The sequence below is a fragment of the Xiphophorus couchianus genome, chromosome 8, assembly GCF_001444195.1.
Source record: "Xiphophorus couchianus chromosome 8, X_couchianus-1.0, whole genome shotgun sequence".
NCBI classification, from domain to species: Eukaryota; Metazoa; Chordata; class Actinopteri; order Cyprinodontiformes; family Poeciliidae; genus Xiphophorus; species Xiphophorus couchianus.
Genome location: NC_040235.1, coordinates 8,305,813 through 8,318,440, shown reverse-complemented (window position 1 = coordinate 8,318,440; position 12,628 = coordinate 8,305,813). Strand labels below are relative to the sequence as shown.

The 12,628-nt window shown below is 38.2% G+C and overlaps 1 protein-coding gene across 1 annotated transcript in view; it reads left to right on the top strand.

The window, feature by feature from the left end:
• LOC114149499 (probable flavin-containing monoamine oxidase A) overlaps positions 1–12,628 on the top strand; it is a 70,689-nt gene that overhangs the window by 47,655 nt on the left and 10,406 nt on the right. Inside the window, exons 10-11 of the mRNA XM_028025426.1 lie at positions 5,582–5,668; positions 12,393–12,493. Coding sequence (XP_027881227.1) covers positions 5,582–5,668; positions 12,393–12,493 — 188 coding nt within the window. The remainder of the gene's footprint in view (positions 1–5,581; positions 5,669–12,392; positions 12,494–12,628) is intronic.

The window sequence follows — 12,628 nt, the reverse complement described above, 5'->3', positions numbered from 1 at the left end:
GCATGCTAATGGTAAAATGAGGAAAGCGTGGGTATAAAAGGCTCAAATATTGGGCAGGAATAACAGGTCACGAAAACTAAAATGTTTTCAAACATTTATTTATTTCCCATTTACTCTAAAATAACAGGCTATGTTAGCATTACAGAGGTTCATTCGATTTTGACTGCATGTTGAGGGCTGGTGCAGATTTCCATTGTGTGTGGAGACAAAGGCAGAGTATTGTGTCTTGTCATAATAACAATATTACTTGAGTGCAGCATTAAGAAAATTGCATCCAGGAATGAGGCGGATGGAGGGGAGGATGCTGCTGCCAGCTCGCAGTGGCTATTACTTCATAAAATATAGCAGATAAAAGCATTTTTAAGTGGCCCAAAACAAAACCCAGTGTGAGGGACATTTATGTCTAAGTGGCCTCTGCAATGGACATCTGGTGCTTTTAGTTCATTAGGTGTTAATTGGCTGGAAAATGAAGATGTTGCTTTATGTTTGCTCTGGTTGTGAGGTGAAAGAAAAGATTTTATTAAGATTACTCCAGGAAAGAAATCATCAGTGGACATTGTACTGCCAGTACCTGCGAGTAGTTTTTCTTTTTTGTTGTTGTTTTTCTTGTCCAGCTCAGTTTCACTGATTAGCAAAGTTTCTTTCCTAGACAAAGTAATTGACAACTCTGTTGTTGTAATTGTGCTTTTTATTCCAAAAGAAAGTATACCTGACTCCATAGTTTTGTGTGTAGCTGTGTTTTTTTCCTGTATAAAGCCAATGATGGAGCCATCCTCTGTTGTTACCAACTCAGTGTTCTGTTCAACAGGGTCTCCTTTTTGGGATGAAACCTTCCATGGAGCTTTTGGTGATGTTAGTTTTTGTCTTTTTCTGTCCAATAGAAAGTACACTTGGTTCAGTGCTTTTGTTTTTCAACTGAATCTCTTTTCTCTTTACTTTACTTTTTGTTTTTGTCCAGCTCAGTTTCTCTGATTAGCCAGGTCTTTTCCCTAGAGGAAATAAATGGCAAAGCTATTGTTGACATTACCTCTTTTGCAGTGCTAAAATAGAATAGAAAGTATACCTGACTCCATGTTTTTGTGATTAGCTAGCTCTTTTTCCTGTATGAAGCCAATAATGGAGCTATTCTCTGTTGCTAGCAGGTCAGTTGCTCTTGTTTAACACCGTCTCCTCCTGGTGATTAAACCTTTGGCGTTAATTCTTGAATTTTGGTTTTAGAAAGTACGCTTAGCTCAGTGCTTTTGTTTTTTAGCTGTGTCTCTTTCCTAAAAGAGTAATACTGTATTTAGCTGTCTTTCTTTCACAGAAAAAGCAATTGACATAATTGTTACGGCCATCTTCTAAAACCACTTGTTTAGCTCCTGGCTCAACCTATTTGTGTTTAGTCCCGTCTCTTTTGTAAATTAAGGGTGCATTCACACCAGCCCTGTTTAGTCTGCTTTAATCCGATTCTAGTTCGTTTGCCTAGAAAGTCTGGTTCATTTGGGGAGGTGTGAATGCGTAATCAATCTCTGATGTGGACCAAAAAAATCAAACTCTGGTGCGGTTTGAATAAATGTGCGAACACTGAGCAGACCAGAGACCAAGAAGCGAAATAAAGCTCAGATAACTAAATACAGCTAAATCAAACTTGTGAGTCTATTTTGTCTTTTCTACAGACAAAAGAGAAATCCTACAACCACGAAGATCTGACTCCGATCTATTTTTGTTTACACTTTGCAAAGAAGACAGTGTTTTCTTCTGAGATTTTGGGTCATTTCCTTCAGTGGTTCTTGACGCAGCGCCCCCACAGGTGAGGAGGTGAACAGGTTTTTCAAAAGGTTTGCTTGGTTTGACCCAGTGCAGTGTGAAAACAAACAGCACCAGCTGAAAATGTAACAAATGTTGCAATTTCTGTCCCCATTTGAACCAAGTCTACCGGACTATCAGGTGTGAAAACACTGTAAGTCGCTGTTGGCGCTGTTGCTGCCAATTGTACTTCTTTTTTTTTTAACTCCAGGTGAAAATGTTCCTTCTTGGTTCTATTCTGCTTAATTTTTGGCGGGTAAAAACAATTTTAACATTTTCAAACAGCTGTAAGTGTTCCAGATCTTCACCAGGAACCCTTCTTGCACTCATAGCCGACAAGAATATAATTCCTTTGCCTTTTTTTCCCCTTTTCTAATACTTTTTTTTGTTTTTACTCGGGGAGAAAAAAAGACAAAACCCAACATTGTGTCTGGTGTTGTTTTTGCAGTTTAGGTCGTTTTCCTGCCTTGCTTTAACGCTCTGCAGCTGCAGTAGCTGTCACCTTGCAGAGACGAGCAGCAAAAGGTTCTTAATAATTAACCTCCACTTGCCGCTCTGCTTCTGAACACAGAGGAAATCTGGTAGCGTGTGATGCAAGTGGGCATAAAGGTTACAATTATGCACAGTATGTGCTGTTTAAATAAGATGAAGTTGTTGATCGGATATGCCATTTTTCATTTGGACCCTCTTGCCCTACATTAATTCTCACGGCAAGAGTTTTAGATTGCTGAATGACAGAGAACTTATTTATGACTAATTTTAACTAACTTTAGTCTAATAAATCTATCCTAGCCCAACAGTCATGGTTTTGGACTGTGAAAGGAAGCTGGAGTACCAAGAGAGACTCGAAACGTATCAAAAATTATTGTTCTGAATGTCAACGTGGGAAAGAATCAATCAAAATACAAGGACCATGTCTCAAAATTACATATTTAACATATTTTCACATTGTAATTTGACACTATGCAAAAAACTGACTTGATGTTTATGGTGTTCTAAAGCTGGGGTGTTCAAAGTGTGGGCTGGGGGCCATTTGTGGCCCTTCTGACCCATCCAAATTTACTTTTTTACTTTTAAATCAGGATGAAATTATCACCATCATCATTTTCTCACACCAAGTTTTTCTTATAAGCAGATCCACGTTTATCCAGAGACGTTTACTGACTTCCCTGCACCAAAATCAACTTTTATTTAATTTATGGAATTTGGCTAAATATAGAAAGCATTTAAAAAAAACAGTAACCCCCAACTTCTGCTCTTATAACTGAGGATAAATTGGTTATACTGAGCCCAAAAGAATTTCAAAACAAGATGCCCATTTTATGTTTTGGATTTTCAAAATCCAAAACCAAAGGAACCAAAAACTTTGACAATTTTATTTGTTTGATTTTAGTTCTTTCCCTTTTCTTGGCCCAGGTGACAAAAAGTTTCGACACCCCTGAGCCTTGAGGGCCACATAAATAGTTGCGGTTTGCCGGATTTGACACGTGTGGTTTGCATGAAAACTTTTTACCCTTCCTTATAAATCCGTGGTGTAGCTGTACCTTTTTACAACTAAGCTACATTTTAGTTTTGCAGTTTTGCTTTTTATGCCGTGTAAATGTTCTATTTATGTTTTGAGCATACAAGCCCACGCTTTAGTGCTGCAGAGCTCTTCTATTGTTGTCTGTAAGCTTTGCTCTCTTAATGAGGTGTGAGGTGACCTGCGTTTAACAAAACAAGAACCAATCAGGTTCATTTTAAATCAATGCGCCTCTACTGCTTCACACGGCGGCGTTATGTAACCCTCTTTTCTTTTCTAATGTATCAACAAGGATTTCAATAAACATGTGTAACGCAATTTAAAATGGTGGATGGACCTCTGATGCTCCCTCATCTCCGTTTACTTCTATTTTAAACTCTTGCAGCTCTGTTGTTTGTTTTCCTCAAATAGCATAGAGGGCATCCTAATTTTTTCTTTTTCTTTGGGATAAAGTAATAGGTCATAAGCAGGAAGACGGCGGAGACAAAGAGACGCAGTAGAGACAGATAAGATAAGTCAGGAACTGTGTGTACGTTGCCTTATCTCTATTCCTTTTGTCAGTTTGTCTGTTCTTCCATCCCAGCCCTTCCAATTTGCTCATCCTTTCTACAATTTTTCTGCATCTCTCACCGTGTTGTTTATATCTTCTTCCTTTGAGTTTCATTTTTCTCCTTTGCTGTGTTTTGCTTACATTGTTTTGCTGAATGGTTCAAATGCTTTTCCTCTCCAGTTTCTCGTTTTCTTTCTCTCTCTTTTTTTTACCCGTCTGAGATTTGTCTGAGTTATTTCCCGCTCTGTTATTACCATTTTTTTCACATTTTCTCTCTCACGTCTTGCCTGCAATTTGTTTGCAACCTTAATGTCTGATGGAACTCTAACATGATACATGATATATAAGAGCAAGTTTACAGATTTCATACATCTGGATCTTTACTAATAAAAGCACTCCAATTGTCAAATATTGTCCCATTACTACCACAAACCTTAATTAATTAAATTGCATTTTAAGGGGTTTACTAATACAATTATACACAGTTATAATTTTTCAATTTTTAGACCATTCTGGGGCTGGGGCTGCACAGTGGCGCAGTTGGTAGCACTGTTGCCTTGCAGCAAGAAGGTCCTGGGTTCGATTCCCGGCCGGGGTCTTTCTGCATGGAGTTTGCATGTTCTCCCTGTGCATGCGTGGGTTCTCTCCGGGTACTCCGGCTTCCTCCCACAGTCCAAAAACATGACTGTTAGGTTAATTGATCTATCTAAATTCTCCCTAGGGGTGTGTGTTGTGTGTGAATGGTTGTTTGTTCTGTATGTCTCTGTGTTGCCCTGCGACAGACTGGCGACCTGTCCAGGGTGAATCCCGCCTCCCGCCTGGAACGTAGCTGGAGATAGGCACCAGCAACCCTCCCGACCCCATTAGGGACAAGGGTGAACAGAAAATGGATGGATGGATGGATGGATAGACCATTCTGAGCAGTGTGTTTTCATTCAGACTCTAGGCCTTAAAATTAACACTGTACAACATCTGTTTAATAAAAATGGTGGATAAAGATTATATCAAAGCATATTCATGTACTAGAATAGCCCCGTTAAAGTTAGCTGAGAATCTGGGGCACGAATAACAGTTTTTAGTTTTTAGCAAACGCTTTCCATCCACTTTGAGTTTGAGATATTTTGCAAAGAAGAGGTAAAACATTTACTCTCCAGATCCAAAAAAGCTTTCTACAAGATTTTAGTCTTGCATCATAGACCAACAAAGTACATTCAAATACAGATTACACAGTAAAATAGTCTAATCCAAGCCAGTTTTATTTATAAATCTCTTTAAAACTGTTTCATCTTCCTCTCCTCCAGACTAGCAGCAGCTGAAACAAAGTGCTTCAAGCTACAAACATACATTGTAAAAAGCAAATTCCTATTGAAACATAATTTAGAAACAAAACAGTCAATTGTAAACAAAACAAATGTGTGTACCAAAATGCCATTTAGTAAACAGTTGTCCATCTAAGGCAGCAGCTGCAGGAAGTATTAAATTACAGCTTTGATCCCTCATCCCTGCTGCACTGCATGTCCCTTCATCCTTTCCTTTATTCCTCCACACTCTTACATTCCTCCTGGTTTCATGCTCAATGTTGTGGCTCCTCACAAAATAAAAACCCTCCTTGAGCTGGGAAAAACACGGATGTGCATTATTATTTCAGCAGTATGCCGCTCTGCTTTTAAATGCTAAGCGCTGCTGGTACAACGCTGAGCCCGGATTTTCTCTGTTTGCAGGCTGGAGAAAGAAGAACAGCTGTGCTTTCTAGTCTGGTGAAGTACCTTGGTCCTGAGGCTGCATCGTGCATTCACTATGAGGAGAAAGTAAGTCCTTCAGCGGTCAAAGTGTTTGTTGTTTGGTATAAACCCAATGTTTTTGCTCTGAAATCAAACACTGGCGCATAAAAAGATACATTCGACGTTTTATTTTGTAAAATTAAGTCTCTCAAGTGTCCATGATAACTCTGCATGGCAGGATTTAAGGAAATGAGGAAGGTGCATCCTTCTTTGCTTCTGCTGCATTTGCTTTTTTGCATTATAATCCTCTATAATTGGAGCCAATTTTATGAATATATATACATCTGTGTTTAATTGTCCTGACTCTCAATGTGCTGAGAAAAAATGCAGCATGATAATAAAATAACTGTCTGATCAGCAAGATTTGTTCAAGGAAATCTAAAAATACGCGTTTTGATGTTCCAACGTATCATGCATCTCTGTGTTATTTTTGTTTTTAATAACACCAGTGACTAGGTTATCTTCAGTTATTATAAAAATGTATTTATAAAAAAATATATATTTATATACATGTATATATATATTTATATATACCAAAAGTTTGGACACACCTTTTAATTCAATGAGTTTCCTTTATTTTCATGACTATTGACATTGTAGATTCACACTGAAGGCATCAAAACTATGAATAACACATGTGGAAATATGCACTAAACAAAAAAGTGTAAAACAACTGAAAATACCCCTTATATTCTAGTTTCTTCAAAGTAACAACCTTTTGCTGTGATTACTGCTTTGCACACACTCTGCATTTTCTCGATGAGCTTCAAGAGGTAGTCACCTGAAATGGTTTTCACTTCATAGGTGTGCCCTGTCAGGTTAATAAGTGGGATTTCTTGCCTTATAAATAGTCATGAAAATAAAGAAAACCCATTGAATTAGAAGGTGTGTCCAAACTTTTGGTCTGTACTGTATATATACAGTATATGACGCCTTGAAATTGGCTTCTGTCTCTTTAAGAACCATTTCCAACACTCCTCTTTCATCTTGTCATCACAACAATGCTTCTCCATGTCGTCCATTGATGCAGTTTACAGCCGTTTTTTGGGAGCGTTTCAGTTTCATAAGCTAAGTAGTTCCACCAGGTGTTTGCCGATTGCTGCTGCCGCTAGTCTGAAGGAGCGGAGTGGGGAAATGAAGCTACAAGGAGGAGCTTTGGGGAAATACGTGGGGCTGCTTTTGGTTGCCACGGGAGATTCTAGAATTTCTCAAACATGCTAGACTGAGTCAAAGCAACAAAGTGTTTGTGTTTGAGGGAATAACAACACAACATAATAAAATTCTCAAAAAAGTAAATTTTGCATAGATGTCCATAAACTTGCATGGATTTTATAGTGAAATGTAGTGAAGTGAACCCCAGCTTGAATTGTTCTCAGAAAATTTGCCCGTTCACTTATTTTTATGTTTTTTCCATAGAGCATGTGTAAAATTTGAAAGACAATGCAGCTCCGGAAGCGTAAATTTGCAAAGCAGCCAATGCAGGAATGCGGTTTATTCTCCTTTGTGTTGATGTACTGCACTGCTCAATAACTGTGGCCACGAATGACTTGAAGCACAATCCCTTCTTAAATCCTGGAGTCGAGATTCCTCCACATTTCATAACTCTGAGATGCTCCTAAGTGAGGTAGCAGCACGTAAAACCAGCCTCAACTACTAGCTGTAATTTACCTGCAAAATCCGACTCCCATCCAACAGGGTTATAAACCACTTTATTGATTTTATACACTATTATTAAAAAAGGAAAGCAGATGTGTTCTGAATTTCAATAGCTACTGTAAACTCAGAGGAACTCTGGGTTTAAATGGATCAAAAAACAGAAAGTCACCAACTTTAACCAATGAAGCCCTGAAGGCAGGACGATGTCTTCATGCTGGATGCTCTTTACTTTTACGCGTAATGTGTACTTTGAATAAAAATGCTTTCCTCTGCCATAAATGCCACCCTTCTTTTGTCTGTTCATATTTAGCTCTCTATCTGAGGCCTTTAGATTCTGAGATTTTATGGAACATCCACTTCTGTGAAAATCGGCAGCTGTCAGATGTTTTCCATCTCCGTGTATAAAACTTTCTCGCCGAAGAGTGAAGCATTTCAGGTCGTTTGAAAGTTGCGTTGTAACCCTTTTGCAACAATTTCTTCTCCAAGGTGTGTTTCATGGTTTCGCACATCTTAATGTTCCCATCTGGCAAACAACACACTAAATTTGATTGCAATATTTTTCAAGTTTGATGAGTATGTAAAAATTTATCTTTCAAAGTCGAACAAGAGTTGACCTTTTATAAATATACAGGTTGTCTCATTGAGATCCTGGACCTGTTTTGATAAAACAAACATATTTCAAACTTTCTTGCTCGTTTCCTTCCCTTTTACTTCTACTTTCTAATACAGAGGAACTCGGTCTACTTTAACATCATGAATCTGCTGCAGAACTTGAAAGCTCCTTTTATTGACCGACTCCTCCATTCTAGGTGCAGGGGCGCCTGCAGGATGATATCAGAGGGTACGCACAAAACTATCACTGCACCTAATAAATAAGCAAACACAGCAACATCTCCAACACGCATGACCCGCACAGACCTAATCCACTCAAATATGATACAGGAACGTGATGCGCATGGCACAGAAACAGCAGCTCTGATCCACACAAAGCCTGATGCATCCCGTACAACGAGACACAGGCACATAGCCTGTATAGCCTACTTTTAATTTTTTTTTGACAATTACAAGTTCAGGTGGTTTATCTGAGAATTCCCGAGGAGGATATGAAGCAACAACGTTTTCTTAATTTCTACTTGTTTTGACAAACGTTTTGACTGGATTTAACAGTTTAGCTCACTCAGCCTAGCATGACGCTGGAGAAGAGCGCGGCAGATGTCGCGGTCAGTCAATGGAGAAGCTATGGGGTTTCCCGTCAGCACTTAAGTTAAAAAAAACAACCCTGTAAAAGCACACAGGCTAAAAGGTTCAGGCAGGGTTCAGTCAACCCCTCTTTTAAAAGTCTGCTTATTCATTTTCAGCTAGCTTCACTGCATCGTCACATTTAGCTTACAGAAAAAGTGCCAAGCCTCTAAATAAAAATAAATCGACCAATAACTTTCAGGTTTAGGATGGACATGTGCCCACCACCACAGACTCACCCAAATAAGGGTTACATACAGCATATTTTGACACAAAAGAACATTTTTATTTATTTCCACAACTTTGTGAATAGCAAAGGGGAAAAACAGTAAAAAGTACAATAATTATATAGATTTTATTTTTACTCAGAGGAAAATCTCAAGGTGCACACGGTGCATATAGCCCTACAGCTGCACTCGCTACTGGTTAGGTGCACAGTTGAGCATCATCACAGATCCTTCCTTTTGCAGCCGTTGGACTCCATAACTGTCACTGCTGCCAATGAACTTTATAAGTTTCATATCTCTGCTGTTATCTGCACATCCCTCTTTTATTTCTGCAGTTTTTCACTTCTTATAATCTGTTTTTATCCACATCTTGCACATTTTTTCTTCCCTTACATTCCCCTGCTCCGTTAAACATTTTTTAATAACTATACAGTATCATTTCTGTTATGTTAAAACTCTGCCCTCAATGTTATATCTTCTACCTTTGAGTGAATATGCATTATTCCACTTACTTTTGACCGTATTCTGGTAAATCAGATTTTTTTTCTATGTCCCTCTTCGTTGGTCGTGTCTTTTTTTCCCCGCCTCCCTCACTTTAAATCCTACTTTCTACTTTCCTCCCTTGCTTGTGTCTTTTTTTTATTTTCTCTTACACAGAAGAGGAAACATTTCTTTTTCTATTCCATAAATTTAATCAGGAATCTCCAAAGAGGGAATCAGAAGGTGCATTAATCTGATTTAAAATGGTTCCCTTTAAATCCATGAAGGGCAGACAGGAAAGAATATGAAACCCTCAACACAGCTACTCTCCTGGAGAGGAAAATACCTGCTGGGAATATCATTTTTGCCCTAATCATGTTGTGTCACACACAAACAGAACAGCTATTTAGCTGCATTACATGATGCACAGTGCACATTGATTAAATGTGAAACAGTACATTAATCATGCCGGATGTATGATTCCAGCTCCTCGGCTGCTTTTCCTATACTGTACCATCGAAAGCCAGCCAGGAAAAGCGCCTTGAGCAAACCCAAGGCAGCAACATTAAGGGAGATATCATGATTTTACTTCGCTGACAAAGAGACTCAGGGGGGACATCACTTTTAAGAACAATTACTTTGAGTAAAGCCAGAATAATGAATGAAGGCTGCTTAAGCGGCGGAAAGATTTCCCTTGATTTTCTTCATGGCCGCTAAATTGTTATCAGATTTCTCCACCACCTTCTTTTAATTACTGTTATCCGAACGTCCCCGACGATAAATGTACAGATAAGAACGCCTCCGAGTTCAAAAGATCATTTTAATTTCTTCGCCGCGTCTCACCGGGCTCAGAGCGGTTACGTTCCTCCGATTTCCCATTAAGCAGGAAAATTGCAGGTTTATGTTAGTGAGTCAACTTGGACCCATCAAATATTCAGCAGGTACAGCGGTTCTCCACCCGGGTTCACCGCACGCCGTAGATCAGCTTTTCTAATTCACATATATGCTTTGAAAATCTTAAAAACGTTTTTATACATTCCCCATCTTTCTCTTCCTCTCGCTAACTGAGCCCATGTTGCACATACCGGCTATACGTGACCAATAAAAATGTCAATTCGTGTAACTGAACGGCGGCACAAAGCGATAGCTTTTAAGCTGTGCAGCAAAACACTTTAAAAGCATCTAATTCAGTGCCTTCAATGCTGACAGTTTAATTTGTCTTATTATCACTCAGAGCAGTTAAGCTGCAGCTCACAATTGTAGAAATTGCCTCAGTTTACAAAGCCATGCTGTGTTACAGAAGAATTCTTCATTCCATGCGATTTTTTTAATCAACAGGGTTTGGCAAAGTGTTTATGTGCCTGGAAATGTTCAAGTTTTCTTTTTTTTTTAAATGTTTTTCTTTATTTTACATGATAAACCAACAAGAAGTTGTGAATAATTGTAAACTACAATTCTTTAAAAGTCTAAAAAGGGAATTTTTTTTTGTAATACCCCTTTTACTCTGAGACTCCTCAATAAATCCTATGCCTAATTAGTAAACAAGATCCACTTGTGTGTTTTTTTTAATCTCTAAATCCAGCTGTCCTGTGAATGTCTCAGATGGTCAGGAGAACTTTAAAGCAGCTTGAGGCTATAAAACAATATCTAGACGCTTTGAACATTTGGCGAAGCACAAACCATCAAGAAACACGGTGAAAAAGGTGATAAAATCGTCCAAAAATGTAAAAAGATCAAGATGCAAGAATAATTTGGCAGCAAATAACAGTTGTATTTTTATAATTTCTACTAATGCGAACAAAATGCATGTTCTATTCACAGAAAGTGAGACCTAGAATGTGAAATATTGCATTCTCCTGCCCTCAGTTTAATATAGACATCAATTAAAAACCTGCCACATCATCCTGCAGCAGCGCCGCCTGTTTCTCCGGCTCCCTCTGACTCTTTATCACAGCGTTTCAAACCGCTGTCAGATTCAGGCCCATCTTTCTCCCGCTCTCCCCAACGCTCATTTCTTCTGTCTTAGATTTCTCATTCCTCAGCTCTGTAATTTGGTCTGCCTTTCCAGCCTTCTCTCTCATATTTTTCTGTTTTCATTTCATGCTTTGCTCCCATACAATCTGAAAGCGAGAAAAAATACCACTTATATGTAGTCAACCAGAAGTTTACATAAGTAACAGATGCATTGCAACACGTTCCCATTTTTTTCTCACTAGCTGAAGTTAAATCAGACAAAACTTCTCTTGTTTTGTCAGTCAGAATTACCAAAATTATTTCTATTTTTTAAATGCCACAATAATGAAAGAGAGAATGTCAGATTTATGTATTATTGTCTTCAAAATCAGAAGTTTAATCAATATAAATACAATAATTTCTCCTGATACTTAAAATAAAAGCCACTTATTAACATATCGGGTAGAAAAGATGAAGAAATATACATATATGTATACATCTTCAACATAAAAGAAAGAAAAAGGGCGTTAATGAGTTAATTAAATTGAGAGAAGGCGAAATTTGCTGAGAGGTGATTGGCAAGATTCAATATTAAGGAATTATTTACTTAAAACAAGTTTATATATCTTTCTGAAAATTTACTTTTAAGTTAGTTTGTTTCATTTCAAGTGTACTAAGATACTTGCTCTAAAAACTAGACCAAATTACTTTGAAGTATTTGTGTTTTTGCAGTGATGAAGTTCCTGTTTAACTATTTAATACAGACCATAATGGCTCAGATTTCAGTCTTATCTTGGTTAATAGAGAAATATCCTTCCAAATTCAGGCTTTTGTAAACATTTAGACCTTCCTACGAGCAAAACTAAAGTATGTTTGAACAATAGGGTAACTTTAACTGTCCAGCTGTGTTTCTTATTATTTCTGTCTTGTGTTGTCTGTTAATTATATGTGTTGCCGGGAGAACGCTAGTAGATTTATGTCTAAACTCTCTAAAGTCTTTCTAAAAATAAAAATAAAAACTCTCATAATTCCGCCAAACGAGGATGTCTTAGGGGGGTGGGAGGACATCCTACATTAAATCCGAATTTTAAGTAGTATATGCTAGTTTTTTAGGAGTTACTGTCATTTTACCTTCTTCTTTTTCTGCTGCACCATTAAAATCTGAGTTATATCTTTAGCCCCGTTTTGTTTTGAAGGACTGGACTAAGGAGGAGTTCAGCGGCGGCTGCCCCGTCAATGTCATGGCACCCGGTCTGCTAACGTTTTACCAGCCGAGCCTGAGGAAGCCCTGTGGCAGGTAATCACCCCGCTGATGACAAACATAATCACACCTCTGCTTCTCCAGCTCTTCCAAATGTCTCGTCTTCTTTTCCACTCTCACTTGGACAAACCATGGAGAAGAAGAAGAAGAAGAAAATCCTAAGTCTTCCAA